The 23,323-nt window shown below is 56.4% G+C and overlaps 2 protein-coding genes across 5 annotated transcripts in view; both read left to right on the top strand.

Moving 5' to 3' along the window:
- Positions 1 to 1,276: 1,276 nt before the first annotated feature.
- MLC1 (modulator of VRAC current 1) lies at positions 1,277 to 20,559 on the top strand. 4 transcript variants are annotated; one of them, XM_031463504.2, is made up of 13 exons: positions 1,280 to 1,561; positions 2,377 to 2,445; positions 2,550 to 2,733; positions 4,111 to 4,200; positions 5,632 to 5,685; positions 5,841 to 5,942; positions 9,026 to 9,124; positions 9,516 to 9,587; positions 10,440 to 10,556; positions 13,133 to 13,189; positions 13,754 to 13,876; positions 17,558 to 17,707; positions 18,156 to 20,558. In XM_031463504.2, the coding sequence occupies exons 1-13, from the start codon at positions 1,542 to 1,544 to the stop codon at positions 18,228 to 18,230; spliced, it is 1,212 nt and encodes a 403-aa protein (XP_031319364.1). In that variant the 5' UTR covers positions 1,280 to 1,541; the 3' UTR covers positions 18,231 to 20,558. The 4 variants fall into 4 exon arrangements, with proteins under 4 accessions (XP_010979926.1, XP_031319364.1, XP_064347413.1 ...); XM_064491343.1 differs by having other exon boundaries at positions 1,282 to 1,561; positions 2,353 to 2,445; positions 17,555 to 17,707; XM_031463503.2 differs by having other exon boundaries at positions 1,282 to 1,561; positions 17,555 to 17,707.
- Positions 20,560 to 21,868: 1,309 nt separating this feature from the next.
- Positions 21,869 to 23,323, top strand: part of TTLL8 (tubulin tyrosine ligase like 8) — a 54,071-nt gene continuing 52,616 nt past the window's right edge. Inside the window, exon 1 of the mRNA XM_064491291.1 lies at positions 21,869 to 22,019. Coding sequence (XP_064347361.1) covers positions 21,953 to 22,019 — 67 coding nt within the window. The 5' untranslated portion in view covers positions 21,869 to 21,952. The remainder of the gene's footprint in view (positions 22,020 to 23,323) is intronic.

The following is a 23,323-nucleotide window of genomic DNA, read 5'->3' on the forward strand; positions in this document are numbered from 1 at the left end:
CACACATGATCCCTGTGTCTACCACCCTCCAGTCTTGCCACCTCAGGGCCTTTGCACCTACTGCTCCAGCTCTCTGGTCCCCTCCCCTCCTTGCCTCCTTCCTGGTGAAGGTGAGGCCAGCTCTGACTGCCCCAAACAGCACCCCCAGCTTATTTACCATCACGGAGAAAGTCAAGTGCACCACCATAGAACACACCCATTTATTTACCTTGTGTGTGCCCGTCCCCTCATTAGAACTGGACCTGCGAGGGCAGGACCGAGGCCTGCTCTGTTCACTCTGCAAATATTCACTGAATGACGGTGTAAACGTTGAAACGTGAGCAGGACCTCAGCAGGCAGAAGGGGGAGGACAGGCGTGTCTGAGAGAATGGGGCTTGCTCTAGGAAGTGGTATTGCCAGCAGAAACAAGGAAGTTCCTCTCCGGGTTGCTTCGTGACTGTGGGGACTTGACGCATTTGTCTCACAGTCTCTGGTTCAAGGCAACTTTTTGGTGTTTCTTAGTAGAGAAAACTTTGGAAAGGCACAGAAATGATGAAATCTGCTAAACACTTTTCTTCAAACAAAAAGAGAAGCAAAGGGTTCAGTTGGTCACACAATTCCTGCTGGTTCCATTTATTGCTTTAAAAGATAGTCAAGAAGTTTGGGAGGTTTTCCAATCTGTTCAAAATTTGTTCTTAACTTCAAAGTTTGTGAACAGTAATTCTAATCCTTCTTGTTTGGTTGAAAAACCAAGATGACAGAGTTTCCCATGATTTAAAGCCCAAGCCTTTGCTCAGGCTCTGTGTGGGCTTGTGGTCTGAGGAGCCGGTTTTTCAGAATGCTCCGGTTTTTCAGAATGCTCCGGTTTGAGCCACGTTATGGTTTCCCTGAGCACAAAGCCTGTCGCTGTAACTGTGGGGCGCCAGCGTCTCTGGGCGAAGTACGTGCCTGCCCTTCGCTCCACTTGCTGAGCGGGAGTAAAGGGCACAGCAGGACCTGGAGCTGCCCACGGGGCCGGGGTTCAGAATTCCAAGCAGCTAGAGGGCCAGGCTGGCCAAGTTGAGCACAAATGTGTGTGTCACCTTGTGCAGGAGGTCCTCCTCACGGGACCACGGGGGCTGGGAAACGGCTGCCTGAAAGGATGTGTAAGACGGCTTTGGATAAAAATGTATTTGTTTCTGAAACAGTTAAGCACCTGGCCCTCTGGCCTGCCAGGATCCTGTGCTTGGTAGAATTCTACTCTTAGGTACACTTTTCTTCTGGGCTGCCTACCTCGGCACCCGCAACCTATTTGCCACAAGTGGACCCAAGGACGTCCCTCCGCTCCTCGTGGAGTTAACACTGGATGGAGCAGAGCTCAGAGCCAGCAGTTACACAACCACTGAAGAACTTTCCAGGACCCCTCGCTTCAGCTCCTCATTGAAATTCAGGGAGCAGTGCTCCTCCTCTGGCTTAAGTGCAGTTCTGCTGGGCTTTTGTTTGTCTGTGAATAGTTCTTGCTGGAAGCCCAAGGCAGGATGACTTGGTAAGGGGAGCCCCTCACCCAGAGACCAGCGCTCCCAATGCCTGAACCACCGCAGAGGTAAGTGTACAGATGTGGACCCTTACGTGGTGCACGTCTGCGAACTCTTGTTGCCACCCTGAGCGACTTAACATGCTTGGAGTAAACAGCACATCACGGGACTTGTAATTAAAGCTGCTAAGGGAAGTGAAAGTTGAAATGTACAGGGGACTGGACCAGTGAGGCACTTTTAAAGCCTAAAATCCTGCCCTGAATCCAGATTGTTCCAGTTTGTTTTCCTGGAAAAGTGATTTTATTCACTTGTGGAATTAAGTGCTTATTTTCTTCTGCAGATTCACAGTACTTCAATATAAATGATATTTCTTTTATTGAAAGCATCTTAAAAACAAGTATTTATTGAAAACAACTTATTTGGGAGATTTTTTCAGAGTGATCAGAAGTAAAATTTGTCATTTTGTCATCAAGTCCAAACTTGTTCTGCTCACTGCATGACAGGCCAGTAAATCAGGAGACCAGGTGTTGGGGCAAGGAATAATGACTTTATCTGGAAAGCTGGCAGATGGAAAGGATGGGGTACTCAGGTCCTGGAGAACCATCTTCCCCAAGTCAGAATTCAGGCTCCTTTTATACTAAACAGGGGGAGGGGGTGTGCTTGGTTGTTGCAAACTTCTTGGTGCCTGAATCTTTTGTTCTTGTAGCTGTCCACCTAGGTCAGGTCACAGTGTCCCTGTAACCCTCCAACAGCACAAATGTTATTTTCTATTCAACCTTTTAAAATCTCTGTATGAATGGGAAAGCGTTACACCCTTAAAGGTCAGAGCCTTGAGAATGGGCTCTCCTGTGTATTTTAGGCTGTAGGCAACATTCTTTTACAGAAGGTGCAGAACCAGCACGACTCAGCACGGGAAACAGAGCCCAGGGTTAGAGCCAAAGAAGCAGATCCAGTAAGGAGTCAGATTTGTTCTTCCCAGTATAATTTTATAACAATTAAGTGGACATGTAAGTACTGCGGAGCTGGGGCTGCTAACGTCAGTGTTTGCACCCCAAGCGCCATGACCCGGGAGGCGCAGTGCAGGGAGGAGCTGGGCTATGACCGGACCCCCACCCTGGAGCGTGGAAGGCCAGACATGGGGAGCTGCACCCCAGACGCCAGGCCCAGGGACCTTCAGCTGGCAACGCGGCTCCCCCTGTGCTTCAGCCACAAGACCTGGGTCTTCTCCGTGCTGATGGGGGTGAGTAGCTCTGTGCTAGGACCATGGAAGCATCGTCCCCCAAGGGTGTCCCCTGCCTGGGTGTCCTTCTCAGGTAGCCTGGGTTACTCCTGCTTCTGGAGAGCCTCAGGGGCACAGGTGCACTTACTTGCTTGAGTTCTTTGAGTTCTTTTCCTCAGTTCATGAGCATCTATCATGCCGGCCCTGCTGGCCTCTGGGCTGTGGCTGCTCTGTGTCCCAGGGGGGCTGGAACAGCCCAGGCCCATGCTGACGGTCTGCGGGATCCTGTGTTGTGCCAGGGTGGCCTCTACGACTCTCGATTCCTGGGGGTCTGCAAAGATGGGGAGGGGCCGCTGTGCTCTCAGGACAGGCCTCTTGCAGACTGAATAGTGGGACAGTGTTCTGAGGCAGGAGGGCAGGGCCCTGGGGCAGGAGAAGGCCAAGGGGCCAGAGGGATGGGGTCAGAAGAGAGCTGGGGGGCAGGCCTGAGGGGACCTGGCCTGGGATCCTGGGACATTTCCCTTTTGACCTGCTTGGACAGGCATGCAGACACCTTGGCCTGAGTGGGCGTGGCTGCCTGGGCTGGCCGCTGGACCTGCCTCTCTGCGGCCAGGACCACAGGGCTCGCCCAAGATCCAGGGTCCAGGCCAGGACCTTGCCCCTTCCCCCACCTCGGGATGCACAGACCAGCCCTGCAGCACCCCCAGTGGTCCTGCCCTCCCATCCCCCCAAGCCGTGACCCCGTCCCACAGAGACTGGAGCCTCCACCATGTGGCTCGCAGAGGATGCTCCTCCCTCCAGGCCCTGCGGTGGGTGGTGGGCGGCTGGTCAGCCTCCTCTCACTCCTGGGGTCCTGGACTCTGTGCAGCGGCCCAGCGGCCTGCAGCCACAACACCTGGTCCCATATCGCCTCCTCACTTGGGTGTGTGCCCAGGTCTCTTCTGCCCCCCAGGCCCTCAGGCCCCAGCTCTCCCACTGTCTGGGGTGAGCACAACCCCCTGCCCAGACCCTGGGTCTGAGTGACCTCTTACTGCTGACCTCCACCCCACGGCCTCACCCTGGGTCTGGAGCAGAATGGGGTTGTGTGCTTGGCTCTGTGCCTGGACCTGGGCCCCTGAAATTGTACACATTGGGGTGAAGGCATTTTCTGGGGAGAGGTACCATTTCTTGCTTTAAATTTTGACAGTCTTCCTCCCCCAGATAAGTGTTGAGGCCCATCGTCTGGCCCTGGGGGAGGGTGGGCTACTGCAGTCCTTCAGGGAGGAGTCAGGTGCGGTGGGATCCAGGCGTGGAGGCCGGTGTTGTACAGGTAAGTTATAGCCAGAAGGCCAGTTGTTCAACCATCTGATCTTCACACCCCACTGTGTCATCACCCGCATTTGTGCTGCCATTTCACAGAGCTGCCTGCTCGTGACCTCAGGGTTTTCACTCTACCTGGGAAATGTATTTCCTTCTGAGATGGACTACCTGCGTTGTGCTGCGGGTTCGGTGAGTAATGCTCCTGTTAGCACCAAAGTCTGCAGCTCTGAGTCTGAGGTTTTAGCACTGAGATTTACCTGTTGCTGTTACTCGCTCCTCATTCAAAAATCTCTTCACATGCTTCCATTATTTTAATTTTATATTTTACTGAATTGTAGTTGATTTACAATATTAGTTTCAGGTGTACAGCAAAGCGATTCAGTTATATTTATACATACATCTATAATTCTTTTCTTTTCAGATTTTTTTCCATTATATGTTATTACAAGATATTGAATATAGTTCCCTGAGCTGTACAGTAGGTCTTTGTTGTTTATGTATTTTATAGACAGTGGTGTGTATCTGTTAATCCCAAACTCCTAATTTATCCCTCCCCACCCCTTTCCCCTAAAAATCTCTTCATATACGTCGGCTTCAAATAGCATTCACGTTTGAAAATGATCGGTGAAGCAAGTCTGAGTCCTGCTCCACAGACTCCAGGGCGAAAAAGGGCCCTTTGATTTCCAACCAGCAGCTGCGTGCTGCCCCCAGCTGTCCAGTGGGCTGGCAGGGAACCCGCCCTGCATGGTTTGCGGCTGCACCCCCACCCCTCCCCAAAGCTTGTGCCGGGGCCTGGGGGGCCACTGGTCCTCATGGAGAGACCACCTTGGACCCCGGCCAGCTTGAGCACAGGGCATATGCCCTGGGGTCCTGTGGGGGGGCCCTCTCGCCCCTGACTCCTGCTCCAGCTGTCAGCACCCCCAAATATGTGAAGATACAACACAGACACAGGCTTCCCTTACCCTGTGCCCCACCCCTGTTGTCCAGCCTCTGCTCTCTTAGACAGAAACTCTTGGGAAGAATGTGACCCACTCCTGCTGTTCTCTCTGGAACCTTCTAGGTGGCCCACTGTCCTCACCGCTGAGGCAGCCCTGGTTGGGGGGTCACAGTGACCTCTGAGTCAGGCCAATGTCCCAGCAAAATCTTCAGTGTATCCTTCACCCTCAGGGGTGACAGGCTAGGGAGATGTTTCACGTGGTCCCCCAGGATCCCCCACAGCCCTCGGTGGCCCAGCTCCCCCATCCACTCCCCACTGCCCAGCCCCCCAGGCTCATCCTCTTCCTCACCCTCCACTCCAGGGTGGGGCGGTGGAGGCGAGGGGCTCCGGGGATGTTTCACCTTCCTGGGCAATTCTGACTCAGACGCACTGGGTCTTGGGCAACAGGAAGCCATATCCGACCTCCAAGCATGTCCGGCCGGGACAGGCTTCATCGCTGGACGTCTCTTCATCTCATCAGAACAAATAAAACTGTTTGCAGAATAAGTATTTTGAAAGGCTTGAGACCCTTCAGGGTGGAGCAGAACCCCTGCATCTGGTGGCAGGTGACAGGTCTCGGGCCACTGGGATTTCAGGGCACAGAGTGACAGTGGGCACACCACCTCAATCTGCTCTCTTTTCAGTGCGTCCCCTCGGCCATTGTGAGCTTTGCCGTCTCCGGGAGAAATGTCAACGTGGTGAGTCCAACCTCCTGCCCCCATTGCCCAGGCAGTGCCAGAGACCTGACAGGGGCGGGGCTGGGAGGCTGGGAGCCATGTCCCCGTCCCTAGGGTTGTCGATTAATGACCAGGAACGGGGTTGAGCAGGAAAACCCTCCTGTCTTGTTTTTCAGATTCCCAACTTTCAGATACTGTTTGTTTCCACGTTTGCTATTACCACTACGTGTTTGATCTGGTTTGGATGCAAACTGGTCCTGAACCCGTCTGCAGTAGACGTGAGTCTCTGGTCTCAAAGCCACGTGGGTCCCAATGCTTCCTGTTTCCTCTGGCAGACACAGGTGCTGAGCCCTGTGGGGCCGGAGCTGGTGTCCGAGAGCTTGATCTATTGGGTAGAAAATGTCAGTGATGGGATACACACAGGAAATGTGTATCGTCACTCTTGAGATTGACCAGTTTTGAGGCTTTTGTTTAAGCTTCTGAAGAAAAGAATTATCTTTAACTCTCACTGATTCTAGTGGACGATTTTCAGATTCTGTATCTCTTTCACAGCAGTTCTTAAACATTAATGGTAACACAATAACCTACTTCATCAGATCTGTGATGCTGCCTTTGTAAGTCTTAAGTCGTGCTGTTGCTTTATGTTCTGCTAAGAAAAATGGGAAAGTCTTGTCATTTAAATTATGGTGCAACAGAGAAGAATCTCATAGAGAAATGGGACTGATCAGAAGTGCCTCTGCTCTGTGTGCAATAGTGAACACATTTTCTTTAAGATCGGGAAAGGGTGGGGTGGCCCTGGGATGTCTCAGCCAGGCGTTAGAGACAGACAGGTGGACCTGAAGGGAACACCTGTGCCACCTCATGTGCAGGAGAGACCATGTGCTGCTTCCTTGACATTCAGATTATTCAGCACACGTAGCAAGGTGGCTGTATGTGAACATCAATGTGAAATAATTGTTTGTGCCGGAAACAGAGTTTTGAAAACGTTATTAAAACACAGAAATCATCTTACGGAAATAAATACAAAGTTCCTGGGAATAGGTGTCACCAAAGGTCTGGAGTCTGTTTTGTAGAAAAGCATAACACCTCACTGAGAACTGTGAGGCTTCCTTCCCAAAGAGACCCTGAGTGGAGGTGGTGGTGCATGTCCAGGGCGTCCAGGGTCAGGGCGCCTGCAGGCCAGGCCCCGCAGGTCTAGGGAGACCCAGGGCCGGGGGCGGAGCCCCACTGGAGAGCAGGTGGGGACTCAGCCCCACCACTCCGCCGGGACGGGAGAGCCGCGCCCAGACCAGGTCAGCCTGAGGAGCCTCATGTGTGCCGACCGGGTCCCAGGCTTGCATCACAGCAGTGCCAGACCCTGGCTCTGGGCCTCTGCCCACTCGCCTGCCACGCAGATCCAGCCCGGAACGCCAGAGCCCAGACACGAGGGGCGCATGGTGTAAGGATGGGGACCAGTTCCCTTGGGACGGTGGCCAGTCCCAGGGGAGGTGAGAAGCTCTGGCCACAGAACCTGGGGGAAAGTTGAGGACAACAGGAGTCCACGCAGAGCACTCGCTGGGGAGGAGGCCACAGCGCCAGCAGGAGGGAAATTAAAACCACAAGGAGATGCTGTTTCCAGTATCAGATGGGCAGAAGCCCCAGGGTGCTTCCCTCAGTCTGGCCACTCTGTACCTGCTGCTGGCTCTTTGGAAAACAGTCTGGAATTCGCAGGCCCTTCCAAAGAAGCACACACACTTGGAAACCTCACAGCACAAACCCTGGAGAAACACGCATGCGTGTGACCAGGTGGTGTGTTCCCAGCCGGGGAAGCCCCGAACCCAAACAAAGAGCACAGCACTCGTTACCCAGAAGAGCACCCCGACACACAGTATGACGAGGACGTGGTGAAGGATGCTGCCCAGCCTTCTGCAGCGTGGCCCGTGGGCCCACGGCGTCCCTCACCGGCCCTCCCTGCCGCACCCCCGACAGAAGCCACGGCGCCAGCACCTGCCGCTCACTGGGCCCTCAGGCTCCGCCCCCGGGGGTGGAGCCAGGCTGCGGGAGGCCTCGCAGCCCGGACACCCGGACGCGCGGAAGGACGTGGGACCACAGGTCGGCACCCCTGGCATCCAAGCACAGCGTCACACGTGGAGACACAGGAGGCCCTGCAGAGCTGAGCTCGAGGCCTTCACGGGCTCCCGCCCTCCCTCCGGGGCTTGCCCCTCCGTGGGCCGTTCGCACCCCCGCCCGCTCCTGCCCTCGGGCCGAGGACTGGCTTTCACACCCTGGGTCAGATTCCCCCACGAGCTGCTCGCTGCACAGGCGACACCAGGCTTCTTACCGAAGCTTCCTAACTCCAGCTGCCTTCCTGCTTCAAAGGTGACCTCTCCTACTTCAGACATGTTTCAGAATAAGTTTACTGGGCGCCTCAAAAAATACAGCAGGGATTCTGTTCTGGTCACTCGGAGTTTCACAGAATAATTTTGTGAGGATGGACCTCATTGTTATGTTGTCACCAACACGTAGACAGTCTCCCCACTTACTCACCCCATCTCCTCGGTCCTCTATTAGCATCGAATGTTCTGTGAATTCTTGGGTAGGTAATTCCTAGAGGAGTCACAGATTTTGTTACTGGTGCAAATGGTGTTTTATTTTTTTAAGTTATATTTTCAGATGGATTATTGCTGGTGCAGAGAGAGGCTATCAGTTTTAATTTTTTCTTTATTTTGTAATATTTAAAGACTAAGAAGAATTAGCACAAATGGTCCAGAGCGTTTCTGGGTACCCCTCATCCAGCTCCCCCCAGTGACGGCATCTTTCTTTGGCAAATCAGGAACGTGACATTGGCACGTGTTAACTCAGGTACAGACCTGATTCAAACCGTACCAGTTTTTTAAAATGGACTTTTTGTAAGTGGACTTTGTGCCCTGAAACTTTGCTGAAACTTTCCTGGGGGTTATGTTGGTTTTTCTGTGCAGGTCACCGTATTGTCTGTAATTAATCACAGTTTAGATGGTCCCGTTCAGTCTTGCGCTCTTTTTCCTAATAGCTTTGTCCAGGACTTTCAGTACCGTGGGCCTCTCTGTCTGATTCTGATTTTAAATGGGTCGTATCTACAGTTTCATTAGGGTTTTGATGTGTGACTTTCACCAAGTTAAAACGTCGTCTTCCAGTGTTGGTTTGCTATGAATTTGTCATTTTAAAAACAAACACCAACAAACAGAGACACACGAAAGTCAGAGGTGGTGTGCCTGCCTAGCGACTGGCTTTGGACAGGAAGAGCTGCCCAGACTTGGAGCAGACACCTCGGCCTGTCTGCGGGGTGGTCCACGTTGGCGGGATACAGGCTGGTTTCACAGACGGATGTGTCCTCCTTTGGCAGATCAATTTCAACCTGATTCTGCTGCTGCTGCTGGAGCTGTTCATGGCGGCCACGGTGATCATCTCCGCGCGGTCTAGCGAGGCGCATGGCAAGCGAAAGGTGGGTCCAGCCTGTGGCCTGCTGCTCCACTGACCTGGCTACAGAGCCAGAGGTCATGCTCCCCCCGCAGGCAGGTCAGAGGCCTGGGGTGGGGCGGGGGGAGCGAGGACCAGGATGCAGCACCACCTCGTTTGATCCTGATCGAGTGCCCCCACACCCAAGTGTCACAGGCAGAGACCAAGTCCGCTGACAGCATCGCCTTGTTGACTAGGATTCCAGCAGTGGAACCCAAGTCATATGCAAAGAGAAAGTCTGCACTTGAGCTTTTGCTCTCAAACCTGAAGAACCAGCAGTGACTTCCACCTGAGTGACTGCCTGGGCATGGCCCACCTGCGCCAGGGGCTGGATGGACAGATGGCCGCCCCTGTGATGAGGTCTTGTTTCTTTTTAGGGTTCCGTCTCTGAGAGTGCCAATCCTCTGTATGAAGTGACATTTCCTGCTCGGGTCCTGAAATCCTATTCAGTAAGAGGAGCTTTTCTTTCTCCTTGCTTCACTCCATGGCTGGGGGGTGCTGGACGGTACATGGTACATAAACATGGTGCAGGCGCGTCCGTGCTGACTCGCACTGTCCTGGTGGACGGGACGTCCCCTTTACTCTCAAAGCGTCCTGGTTTGAAGGATAAGTTCTATGGCCACCCTCTCTTGTTAGTTGTGTTCTAAGTCTTTTGTGCCTTTTTCAAAACAGCTCAGTCTACGCGTCCTGTTACTGAGCTGTCGGCACTAAGGTCTCTCTGGGTCCCTCTGCAGCTTTTCTCCCTGCAGTTTTGGGGCCTGGGTTTTAGTTACAGATGAGGTTGACCTTCCTTCCTCTTTCCTTGTTTTTCCATCATTCCGGGCAACTCTCTTCAGTAGAGGCTTTTGCCACGAAACCCACACTGTTTTAGGATGCCAGTTACCTTCTGGCCAATACTTCCTAGTGTGCCTTCCTGCCCCACCCAGGGCCTCCCAGCCTCCCGAGTGGGTGGTTTGCACGTGCTGGGCTCTGCTCATGGTCTCTCCAGGCCCGGGCCTGTTCACCCAGAGTGCGATTCCTGACACTGTCACATTTATTCCTCCATCTTTTTGTTGCCTATTTTCTGTGCCTTTTCTCACCTTCCTTGAACTGGCAGGAGCGTCTTCCTTCCTTTTCCCACAAGTTTGGGTTGGAAATACGCATTTTCAGTATTCCTTGGGAGATTATCCTCAACATCTCAGCATGGGTGCCAGCTCCTCCGCCCTGAGCTCTCAGGGACCCGCCCCTGCCTCCCCTCCTCGCTCTCAGGGACCCCGGGGAGCCGCCCCCTCCACCCCATGACACAGATGATCTGCCTCCAGGTCATCGAGGTGATCGCTGGCATCTCCGCTGTCCTTGGAGGGGTCATCGCTCTGAACCTGGACGACGCCGTCTCGGGCCCCCACCTCTCCGTGACGTTCTTTTGGATCCTAGTGGCCGTGAGTACCTCCTGGGCGGCCCTTGTCCTCGAGGCTGGCCGGGCCGCACAGCCACCCCACTGCCCTGGGCTATGCATCCTGTTGGCCCTTGAGCCCAGCTTTGTGGGAGTCAGGCCGGGCAGGAAGCAGCTGGAGGAGAAGGGGGTGGTCGCAGGCAGTCGGAGCAGGACACCTCCTACCCTGGCTGCTGGACTGGGGTCCTTGGGGCCCAGGCTGGAGGGACCTGGGAACCCAGAATTCAGTGGGCGATGTGTTAGCTGCTGTTGTTATTTTATATTTTTTGTATTATTTTTCCTGAAAAGCACTTAAAACAATAATTGTATAACATATAACCTTCAAATTGTTTTATACTACATTTTACGAAGTGTAACATATATTTTCCTCATCAAATGCTACCATAGTCAATGCTAAGATCACACCTAGTGCTTGGGAAGTGCTTACTACGTGGTCACTGTTTTCACCACAGCCCTTTTTGTCATTTTATAAGGAATTCCAAGCTTACTTACATACTTTGATGTTGTTTCCTGTTAAGTGAAGCGCAGCCTGTGGAGCCACAGCCCCCAGACTGCAGCCTCCTTTTGGCTGGGCCTCCCAGCGGGGTCTGGGCCCCCACAGATGCTTGGGACAGTTGCCATGTGCCCGTCACTCCCGAACTTCCAGGTGTCACGAGACGCCCCCCAAACTGACGCCCACCTGTGCTTTGGGCTCCTGGAGTTTGGGGTTGATCCTGCAAGTGCCAGGCCCTGAGCGTCCTCAGCCACCTGCTCCTCGCCCGAAGCTGCCGCAAGGGTGTGGCCTTCACGCTGACCTTCACCTCCGCCTCCTGGAGGCTGAGAGACGGGTGCTGGGGCTGCATGGCCACTGGGTCCCAGGGCTCAGCGTCCCAGTGGTGCCTGTGTGGCCTCCCTGGGACCCAAGACTGGCTGGCTTGAGGGGCTCCCCTAAGACAGGGCCCAGGGAGAGAGAGCCACACCCAGGCCGCTGCAGCCGGGGCACAGGCGGGACTTGCAGACAAGCGACGGGCCTGCTGCTCCAGGGGAGGCTTGTCTGTCTGCATGTCCGGCCTCTGTGATGAGGAAGTCCTGGAGTCATGGCCTGTGGGGCGGCTGGTGAGGATGGATGGAGCCTGCCCCCATCTGGGCAGATGGCAGTGGGAGAGGCCTCCAGCATAGACCAGGGGTGCCAGGCAGGGGTCCAGGGCTGAGGGCCCCTGACACCCTGTCCCTGGGGCCTGTCCTGGGCTGGGTGGTGTACGCACTGCCCTGACCTGTGGCCAGATTTTCTGCCAGGCCAGGGTTAGGCTGGACTGGACAGAAAAGCAGATGCTGCCCTTCCCTGGGCTTGTCGGGCCACTGCAGGTGGTTCTGAACTGGTTGGTCCCACCCATGGCCCATCCTCTGCTCTCACTCCTGATGGGCAGAAAGCCTGCTGGAAAAACAGCCCAGGAGAGACCCCTGCATTGACACCTCAGCCTCCCCAGCACCCCCGCCAGGCCCACACTCCCCACCTGGCCCCACTCAGGCGCCACTGTCCCTCTCGCCCCAGGGCCTTTGCATGGCTGCTCTCGCCACCTTCTTTGGTCTGCATCCTCCTTGGTCTTCCTCCTGCTGCCCAGGCTCTCACTGCCCTGAGCCCACCTGTCTGACTCACCTTCTTATAAGCCCCTAACAAATGCAGGAGCCCCCTGGTGTGTTCAGGGGTCTGAGACAGTCCCATGGGGAGGGGTCCACCGCTGCCCAGGGTGTGGACATTTCCTCTGCCTTTGTGGGTGGGGTGTGTGGATGGGTAACACTTGGGGTCCTGGGCTCAGCAGGCTGTGCTGGGATGGGCACCTGGATCCCAGGGTTGGGGGCAAGGGGGTGGCAGGAAGGCGGGCCCAGCATTCAGCAACCTCAGAGAAGACCTATGCTCCCCTGAGCTTCCCCCTGCCGGAATCGTGTAGAACTAAAATCAAGCTCCTTAAAATAAGTGGGAAAAGGCATTTATTGATTACATAGGGGCAGGGGGGCCCACAGACCCACCAAACCCTGTGGTCAGAGCATGGTGGATGGGGGTCTGCTGTCTCCTGGGTCCCCTGGTCTAATCACCCACCTGAGCCTGCCTGCAGCCAGCTGGGCGCTCCCCAGAAATGCCACGTCTTCCCATCACGGAGACCAGCAAATGGGAAAAGGAAATAGGAAGCGTGACCACTGGCTCCTGAGCCAGCAGCAAATTCGGTTGTGACCGGACGTCCTGGGGCCAGTTCCAACACAGACCCTGCCTCAGATGGGGCTGTTGGGTCCGTGTGGTCTCCCCGGTGCGATGCTGGGTTGACCCGCACAGCAGATGTGGGGCCAGTCCCAGAAAGCAGGTGTGTGGGTTCCAGGGCACCCAGCGTCCCCCGCATGGTCCTGCAGCCTCTCTGCAGAGCTGGGGAGCAGGGAGCACAGGAGCCCTGCAGCCGCCTGGCCCGGCCCCTCTCCGCCCGGCCTCTCCTGGTGACAAGGGTGGCCCCAGTTAGAACGCAAGAGCACACGTCTGGGATCCGACTTCCTGGGCTGTCATCTCTGAAGTCTTCCTCTTTCCTATTCTCTTAGTGTTTTCCAAGCGCCATCGCCAGTCATGTGACAGCAGAGTGTCCCAGCAGGTGTCTGGTAGGTGGAGCTGGGGCTCGGGGAACTGCCTGGCTCCACGGCTGCCGTCACATGACAAAGCTCCACTAGGGAGCCAGGCTGCAGGCCCCGGCTGGGGGTGGGGTGGGGGCTGAGCTGCTGAGGGGCGTCCGCAGGCTGGTTGGGTAGGGAGGCTCGAGGCGGGCCGCGGCTGTCACAGGGCAGGACTGTCTGTGGAAATAAGCAGAAAGCATGAGTCCTGTGACTGGGCAAAGGGTGGGGCTCGGCGTGGCCTCTGGGATGGTCCAGTATCGCCCTCCGATGGGGGCAGCGTCTTAGGAGATCAGGTCTGAGGGCCCTGGAAGGAGGCTGTCCGTTCATAAGTGCTGTTTTTCAACAAAGAGAGTTGTGCATAAACTGAGAAAGCACATGTGAGACACATGGGGCACTTGGAATTAACAGGCAAACCAAGTGCAGAGACTTCAGTAGCCCCCCCCCCCACGCTGAACTGGACTCACATCAACTCAGCAGTTCTCCCACGTGGTCCTCCCGCCGCGCCCTCCGCCTGAGCAGCGGCAGCGACACCTCGCTCTTGCCTCCCGCCAGGTGGAGGTGCTGACCGCCATCTGCAGCCTGGCGTCCCCACTGCTGTTCGCGGCCTCTGGGTACCTGTCCTTCAGCGTGACGAGAATCCTGGAGGTCTTTCAGGACTACCCGCCGGCCTTCAAGGTGCGTCTCCTTTATTTCATTCAACTGCCCGTAGAGATGCGGCGCCGCTGAGCCCTGGCACGTGTCCAGCGCCAGCTTTGCGCAGGCCTGGTGTGCGTGGAGCAGGTTCTGCTAATTTCCTTCTCTCTGGGGACAGTGAGGCGTCTGTGCACCGTTCTCTGATGCCCGTTCTGTCCCCCGACCGCAGGCTCAGCTCAGCTCCAGCCCTGAGCACTCGGTCGGCTTCTGTTCTTCCGCTTGGGGCCTCTCTGCCCAGTCTCGCCAATGCCCTGTGCCCTCGGCCACCCTCTCCACCGGCGTCTTGCATTTTCTCAGTCCTGTCAGCGTGCATTTGAGTTTTAGATCAGCCATCCGTCCAGTTTCATGACAGACCCCATTGGTGAGAGCCTCCCCCCGGGGCCGCTGTCCTCCCGCGGGCTTGGCGGGGGCCAGGGCAGTCCTCACACACACGCCCTGCATCACTTCCAGCATAGATCCTCTTGGCTCCCAAAGGTTTGCCACGAGAAATTTCAAACATACAGAAAAGTTGAAAGGTCAGTGCAGTAAACACCGAGGTTCTCCGTGGTTGACCTGCGTGTCCGTGCGTCTGTGTGCGTGTTTATGCTGACAGGGGGTGGACGCACACATGGGCATCATTTTCTGGAAGCATCTGAAAGCGAGGAGCAGACGTTCAGGGGACCCTTCACCCTTAGATACTCTGGCATTTCAAACGTAAGGGCCGTCTCCCACACCCACAGTCCCACGTGCCCCTAAGACAGCCGGAACGCTGGGTGCTCTCCTGGCGTCTCCCTGAACCATCCCAAGAAGATGCTCCCAGGGCTGAGGTTCTCAGAGCAGCGGGGGCACACCTTGCACTCCGGCCTCTTTGGACGAGGACAGTCCCGCCCTCTCCCCTCTCCCCCCGACTCTGACTGTTTGCAGTCCAGGTCCGTTGTCTGAGAGATGGTCTGTGGGCCTGTTTCCCGTGGTGTCAGCGGGCGTGAGTTCAGGAGAACGTGGTGTCGCTGTCCAGTCCGGTTCGCCGCGGCTCAGTGCTTCCTGGGAGGCAGGTGACCCCGGGCAGGAAGAAGTGCCCCAAGTTTCAGCCCCAGCACCATGCAGTGCCTCCAGCACCTTTGACCTGTGGGTCAGCACTGCTGGCCGGTCCCTGCTGGGCCTGAGGTCATGCTGGGGCTCTCACCTGTGCCTGCCTGTGCGCCCTGTGGAGGACGAGAGCTTGTCGCTGCCTACAGAATGCTGGCTGTGTCACTCCCCAATGCTCAATGCGACCCCGGCCTGTGCTCCTGGACACCACGCCGTCAGCCTCTCCCGTTGGATGCTCGAGACGGCCCGGGATCAGCTGGTCCTGTCCCTGCCCCGATGTGCCCTCATGCTTGGAGGGGAGCTGTACATAGAAATCAAGATCGGAGGGCTCCTGTACCCTTCCCTGCTGGGGTGTCACTACTTCCAAGCTCTTCAGTGGAGCTGAGAAATACGTGTATATTTAAAGATCTTGAACGTATAATCAAATTTTACATTCTAGGGTTTTTTTTTCCTTAACCTCTGTTATTTTATATTTGCATCATTTTTCTCTTAGTCCAAAAATCTTGTTTCCTGGTGACATTGAATATAGTCACGGCTTAGTTCTCTCTCACAACACATGAGTGTTCGAAAGTACCAGACCAGCGTCCTACCAGCAGTGGACCTGCAGGGGAGGCCACTCTGCCTCCCACCCGGAGGGACAGTCTCTTGTTATTGCACAGCCCTGCTGGTCTGCTGCGCAGTCAACTTGAATGGTCTCTGTCTGAATTCAGTCTTAGGCTCTGACGCTTTTTTCCCTGCTAATAGTATTTTTGAAAATACGATACTTTCACATGGCTCAAAAGTCAAACCAGCCCACAGGCAAACTCAGAGGAGTTGTGGTCCCACCATGGCTTCCCTGCTCCTCCCACAGGCAACCTTCCTTCCTTCTAAAACAGGTCACTCAGTCTAATCACATTTCTGTACTTTGCCTTTTTCCTCTTTTAAACTTAATTTATCCTGGTGCTTCTTCAGTCCCCAGAGGGATCGGGTCCCTCTGGGCTCCTTAATTACATGTGTGTACTCCCGCGTGACCCAGTGCATCCCGCTGTCACCAGCGACAGAGACGGGGTTGCTCCCAGCCGACTGCCGTGATGCGTGCACTTGGTTTCGAGCCCGTGGGTGCGTGGTCAGGGCGAGGAGCTGGGGGAGGGATCGCTGGGTCAGAGGGCAGATGCACCTCTGGTTTTGTCAGGTGTCAGCAGGTTCCCCCCGGGGGCTCCTATGTCCCTCCCCCCGACGGCAGGGAGGTTGTCACACTGGGTTTTGAAACGCGGGTCCAAGGCAGAGCGTCTGGCGGCTGTACGTGCATCTCTCTGAGCACCAGTGACGGTGGGGACCTGTCACGATGCCCAGTGGCGCTGCACTTCTTTTCCAGCAAACTGTCCATGTCTTTTGCCCGCTTTCCAACGGCCTTTGAGAGTGACACAGGGAGGCCAGTCCTCCGTCTGACACAGGAGACGCAGACACGACCTCAGCGGCAGCCGTTTCGTCCTGCTTCTTGTGATTTCTGTCCCGTGGAAGTTCTGTTGTTCCGTAGTTGGATTTAGCAGCACTTTCCTTTACTGCCTCTGGATTTTGTCATAACGAGAAAGGCTGGTACCTGCATTTCCGCCAGAGTTTAGCCTGGAGCGCGGCAGGTGGGGTGGGGCCAGCTGGTCTTTGCTGGAACAACTCTTCTGTGGTTCAAACACTGTTGATTAAGAAGCCCGTCTTTCCGCGGAGACGCCGCCTTGGCCGGGTGCTGCGCTCCGGTCTGTGCCGCCCCGTCCGACTTGGGGGCTCGCGGTGGGCAGCACCAGCTGACCGCCAAGACCCCTTGCTGATGCTCGGCCTTTCTGGGCTGCTTGTTCTTCTGTGTGAATTTTAGAATCAACCTGCTGGCTCTAGAAAACACAGTGCTGTGTGTTTTTTTTTTAAACTGGACTTCTGGTTAATTGTACATAACCTAATAGGTGTTGAGTTTTTTTTTAACCAGTGACATTGTATGGACACTGGGTTCTTCTTTGTGTTAACATTTGGTTGCTTTGTATTTCCAAGGCTGGGGGGACATCCGTGCAGCGTGGGGAGGGGGCGAGTGCTCTGGGGATGTCTTTGCAGTCCCTCCTTGGGCTTCCCCTGTGTTGGTGACAAGCCCCCGCGGGTGAGTGCCCCCCTCGCTCTCCCGTCCTGGGCACTCAGACCCTCCTCTCCAGCAACCAGTGCCGGACCCTCCGGCCTTCAGCCTGGGCTGAGCCCAAGCTGCTGCTGGTGCTTGTGTCCCTGCTGCCCCGGGAGCCCGCCCTTCTCTTTCCTCGGCTCAGGGCCCTCCAGAGCAGGCTGCTTCCCCGTCACTGGTCATGCCTGTTCGGGCACCCTCAGCGCCACCATGGGTGGTTCTGTTGGCTCCCTGTTGACCCGTGTGGCTGTCGGGGGCACTGTCACTGGGCTTGGCTGCCTGTGGGTCATTTGTGTGCTCCTCCATTAAACCCAGGACAGGACTTCAAGCGGAGCTGAGTTCCTCGGCTCTCGCAGCTGTCACTGCTCAGGTCAGTGCTGGCAGAGAACACAGGAGGGAGGCCCAGGCGCGGGGAGCGGGGAGGCGGGCGCCGCGCTGCTCACGGCCTGTCTCCGCTGCAGCAGTCCTACGACGTGCTCCTGCTGCTCCTCCTGCTGGAGCTGCTGCTGCAGGCCAGCCTCAACACGGGCACCGTCCTCCAGTGCGTGCGCTTCAAGGTGGGCGCGTCCTGGGACCCAGCACCGGCCGGCCAGCAGGAGCGCCCTGCGGGGGAGGTGAGTGGCCTCTGGGACGGGGACTCACTGCTGATGGGGCAGCTCTCCCAGGCCCGTGCAGAGTGACTTCCTTCAAGACCTGTTGGGTCACATGGTATTTTTAAAAACACTCCGGAAAAAGCTTGAAAGGGTAAAATATGTTACACATCTCTGAAGTCAGTTAGGCAAACCCAAACCCGTTTCTGAGCAAACAGAACGGGCCGAATGCTTTGTTCCCCTCCTACAAACGTGGGAGAGGGCCTTGCAGGGATTCGCGTGGGTTAGATCCAGGGGTTTCCCTCCTCGGTCCCTCCGGGGGACGCAGCTCTGCCAGGAAGAGGGGGACTGGTCTCTCCCCTCAGAGGATCCTTCAGGGGCCGAGAGACGCTCTCAAAGTAACAGCGCCTCCTCCTGCTACCTGCCACCTGGGCCGCCCTGGAGAAGCAACGCTTGGCTGTCTTGGTCCCAGGTATCCAGAAGCCCCCTGAAGGAGTTTGACAAGGAGAAAGCCTGGAGAGCCGTCGTGGTGCAGATGGCCCAGTGACTGCGGCCCGGCGAGGGGGCCCAGGCCCGCCCGGCCTCACATGTTGCCGTTCCACCGGCGGTGGTCCCTGGGGAGCTGCCACTCCCCTCTCATAGGGCAGGCCCGGCTGCAAGGTGGAGTTTTCATTTCTTACAGTAGTTTAATTCTGATATAGGCGAATGCTGACTATTTTGTGCTTGTAGGGGGGTCAGTTCAGCGCTCCTGAGGTGGTCTGACCGCAGAGGCAGTGGCCCCAGTTCGGTGGTGAAGGCGGGGCCCAGGCTGCGGCTGGACTCTCCCGGCGTGGTATTCCGGCAACCACGATTCCCCCGCTGCCGTGCCTGCTTCTCTGCACCTCTGCAGCCCCCCCTGCCCTGTCTGGTGCGCACCTGCTGTCTGCAGCCGTGTAGGTCTCACCCACTGGGCACTCCTCCTCTCAGGAGCCCGGCGGGCCCGGCGTCGTCTCCTTGACAAGGTGGCTGAGCTGAGTGCTTGCGTCCTGTCTCAAGAGCCAGCAGAACCACAGGGCAGCCCCCACGGCCCTCGCTTTCCCTGCGTGAAACCCACATGGCTGCATTTCTGCCCTCCCGTTACACTTCAATGCAGTCTTTCTGGGAGGGCCCCGTTCCGCAGCACTGGTGCGCGTACGGGCACCCTGCCTGGAGCCTGCATTTGTCCTGAGCCCTCCATCAACAGCCACATTAGGGCCGACCCTGTCCTCTGTGGCAGCTCACTGCTCTCTGGGGTGGGGCCATCGTCCCTGAGAACTGGCCGCATCTCTGTGTCACGATGGCCTCTGTGTCGGTTAGAGGCTGAGCCCCTCCCTCCCTCCTGCCATGCTGTGTCTGCTCCCTCAGGCCAGGCCCTGCTTAAAACGCAAGACAGCCCCCCTGACATCCTCACAGGGTGTCACTGGGCATTCTGCGGCCCTCCCCTCCTCCTAACCAGCAGTTCACCTTGGCCCGCACTCACTCACCCGAGGGCTAGCCCCGGCCAGGGCCTCCTCCATCTACCACCTGCTAGACTGCAGGGACACTTTGGGTGTGAGAATTACACTTGCTTCGATCAGAATCAGCCAAGAACCAGTTGGTGTGACATCTCTTTGTCCCCTGAATGCACCCAGAATCTTCTGGAAGAACTGCACACGTCTCTCAGTTGACACAGCCACCAATGCACCTCTAGGGAGTTGGCAGCATCTCCTAAAAGGGGAATGCTGGTCGGTCCAGGAACTGTCTTCAGGCCTGCACACTCATTCGCAAGGCTACACATCACGGTGGTTCTGGGTCTGTCCCACCACTGGAAGGAGGCGAGCAGCTGTGTCGGAGATGCTAACGCTGGCTCTTTACTAAGTTGAGGGGCATTAATCAGTCCTCTGTGGGCTGGTGGCAACACCTGGCCACACCTGGGGCCATTCCGATCAACGGGCTACAGCGCCAGGGGACGAGGGCGGGCTGGGGCCGGCCAGCTGTGGACCTGGTGGGGGATTCGAGGGTGGCCCCTGGTTTCTCACTTCTGAGCCCTGGTGACTGGCTGCCTAGGTGTCTTCATGGTATTCACAAGTTGGGTCATGACTTTCAGTCAAACGGGGATGCAGGTGAGACACCTGGAAGGTGGAGGTGCCAGCCCCGGCGGCGTGGTCCTCAGCCCGGCGTCCTTGGCAGCTCCGGCGGTAAGAGCGTGTGAGGCGCCAGGCAGACATAGGCCTCGGTCAGGTCCCCAATCAAGCCCAGGGCAGCGAGGCGGCTCTCACCTGCACCCAAGTGACCCACCCTGCCGCAGCCAGCCGGGGCCAATTCCCTTTCCTGTGGCTCCAGGGGTAGGGCCGGGGGTCTGCCTCTGCCTGGGTGGGAGCTACAAGGATATCTCCCTGGGGATTCAGAAAGTCTAAGTCTTAGAGCTGAAATTGGGTGCCTGGGGGCTTCACACAGGCTTGCCCTTTCTTATTTCAGAGAGAGCTTGAAAAATCCAGACAAATAGGGTTTTAAAAGTATACAATCCTGTCTCTGTCAGTTTGCATTTTTGTGTGATAGAGTTAATACCACCTGAGCAATAAAGGCTAACATGTACACGTGCCCAGTGGCCTATTTAATTTTGAGTCTCCCGTATTTCCATGTGCAGGTTCGGAAGAAACTGAGAGGTAGAGCACAGGAAAGGGGTTGGGGTGACGGCCACCTTTTAATTTATTTATGACTTAGTTGCCCTGAGCCAGTCCGTGCGTGGGGTCGGATGGAGACTGGAAAGGGGCCGGAGTCAACGGTGCCTACCTAGGGGAACAGCCACCATCCCTCACTGAGTCCTCCCTGCTGCTTCAAAGTGGGTGCAGAATCTCCCTTTTGGTTATCTTGGGATGTTAAATGCAAAATAAAGATTTTTAAACCAAGTAGAGATGACATCTAAGTTTTGGAACGTTACCACGAGGAAGGCACTGGTGGGGGAGGTGATTCTTCCCTACTCACCCTCCCTCCACAAAGATGCTGGACCAGTGAGGTGGGACAGCTGGGTGGTCTGGAACACTGAACAGTGGTTGGAATCCCTGGGGGTGGCAGTGCAGGCCCCACGAGTGACCCTGAGGACACCAGAGCTCAGGCCCCTGCCCTGCTCATGACCCGGGGACCATGTGCGTCATCTCTGCCCCCCAGCTTCGGTGGGCGTCTTGTTGGGGGACGTCGTCTGTTAGGTGCAGAGGGAGGCTTGGGGTGGGGGCGAGAAGGCGGGCCCGAGGGTCGCAGGGCAGAGCGTGCCCTGGACCTCCGGGCTGGTCCTGCGGGGGCGGGGGCCTGGGTGTGACTTGGGTCTTTATGACTTGGGGGGCTCTGACTGCCAGGACGGGTCTGTGTGACCCCAACAGCCGGCGCGGGGCGGGACCGCGTGACCCCCAGCGGGGCGCCGGCCACTCGCGGGTCCTCCTCGCCGCGGACACCATGTCCCGCGCCCTGCTCCTCAGCCCCCGCGCTGGCCACCGCGGCGCCTCGGACTGCGGCCCCTGCCCGGGGCCCCGCACGAGAGTCCCCGACCACGGCCCGTGGGACCCCGCGCCCTCCACACCCCCCGCGCGACACCATCCCCGGATCCGCCCTCGGAGCCGCTCCCGGAGCCGTCCCCAGACGCCCGCGCGCCCCCGGAGCCCCACTCCCCGTGCCAGCCGCTGCGCCGCGGCCCCGGGGTCCCGCCGCCCGCGCCCCTGGGCTGCACAATGCGCCGCGCGGCTCCGGCCCGTCGCCCCGGGCAACCGCAGGACGCGGGGCAGCGCTACGAGGGGCAGGGGCACGCGGCCTGGCCGGGGTGAGCACGGGCCACCTCCGCTCCGAACCCTGGGCCGGCCCTCCGTCCTCCGCCCCGCGCGCGCCCCCGGGATTCTAGACCAGCGCGGAGCCCCAGACCTACCCTTCCTTCCGAACGCCAGGGTTCCCCTTCCACCTGCCCAGCCCTCCAGCCCTCCGAGCCCGGACCGGCGCCCGCCCGCCCCGCCCAAGACCTGCCCTCGGAGAGCGGACCTGCGCACGCCCCCCCCCCCACCTGCACTCGGACCGCGGACCTGCGCACGCCCCCCCCCCTGCACTCGGACCGCGGACCTGCGCACGCCCCCCCCCCCACCTGCCCTCGGACCGCAGACCTGCGCACGCACGCCCCCCGCCCCGGCCTACCCCCAGCGACCCGCTCCCCGCTTCGATCCAGCACTGACACCCCGCCTCGCAGGGGCCCAGGCGGTGGAAGGGAGCAAGGGCGAGGTGCTGGAAGCCGGAATGGAACCAGGAGAAAGGAAGAGGCTCCCGTCGGCGGCGGCGTCAGAAGGAGAGCAGAGAGAACACAGTCAGTATTGTTCTGCGCCAGCCGCCCTGGGCGTCCCGGGGGTGGCCGGCGAGCTCAGGCCTTCAGGGAGGTGGCATCTGTCTGTTCTGTTGCTCTGCCTGCCCGTCCTTACTCCGAACCGTCCTGGTTTAATTCCAGTAGCCTTGCAATAAGGCTTAATATTTTGTGGTGTAAGTCTCTGACTTTGTTCTTTAAGATGTATCCAAGTTTTCTCGGATTTTGCATTTTTAGAGTCAAATTGTTAATTTAACACTCCTCCACCCCACCCCACCCGTCCTTGATTTTGATTGTGAGTCCACTGATTGTCTAGATCAATCTGGGGAGAGTGGAGTTCAGTTTCCTGGCGTGGTGTTTGGTGACCCTGCTAAATACACTTACTGCTTCGAATCATTGGATTGGTTGCATACACCAACATGGTCTGCAGACCTTTTTGATCCTTGGACCCCATTTCCTTTTCTCGCATCACTGCACAGGCTGGCGTTTTGTGTGTAGTGTTGAATACATATGGTATAGTGGACACCTCTTTTTGTTTCCAGACGAAGCGGGAAAGTGCTCGGTGTTTCACCATGAAGTATGATGTTGCTGTAAGTTTTAAAGGAAGTTCTATTTTGTTCCTGGCTTACTGAGAGTTTTAAAATGAAGAGTTATTACATTTTATCACATGTTTTCTCCCACAGTTTTTCCTTTAGTCTGTTAAAGGGTCATGCAGTGGCTTTCTCAAATATTAAGCAAACTTTGTATTCCTGGAATGAATACCACATAGTCATGTTGACCTGTTTTATGTGTCACTGGATTTGATTTACAAATGTTTTGTTTAAGATTTTTATATCTATTTTTATGAGCAAGATTGGCCTGTACTGTTCCTTACTTGTAATGTCCTTGTCAGGTTTTGGTGTTAAAGGTATGGCCTCACAAAAAGACTTGAAAAAGAAAAATAAAGGAAAAAAAAGACAAGTAGGGTTTTCTACTTTCCTCTTCAGTGAAAGGGTTTGTGTAAGGTATTTCCTGAAATATTTGGATAGATTGACCTGTAATGCCATCCAGGCCTGGCTTCATTGTGGGAAACATTTAATTATGGAGTTGATTTCCTTAACAGAAATAGGACCATCCAGATTTTCTGTTTCTTTCATGTCAGTCTTGATAAGCTGTGTCTTTCGAGAAAAATGTCCATTTATTGTGAACTGCCAAGTTACTGGTATGTGGATGTTCACAGTGTCTTATTTTAATATCTGTGCAGTCGCCAGTGATGCCTCACTTTCATTCTTGACATTGGTAACCCAGGTTTTCTCTTTTTCTTTGTTCAA

The sequence above is a fragment of the Camelus dromedarius genome, chromosome 11 (genome assembly GCF_036321535.1).
Source record: "Camelus dromedarius isolate mCamDro1 chromosome 11, mCamDro1.pat, whole genome shotgun sequence".
Classification (NCBI taxonomy): domain Eukaryota; kingdom Metazoa; phylum Chordata; class Mammalia; order Artiodactyla; family Camelidae; genus Camelus; species Camelus dromedarius.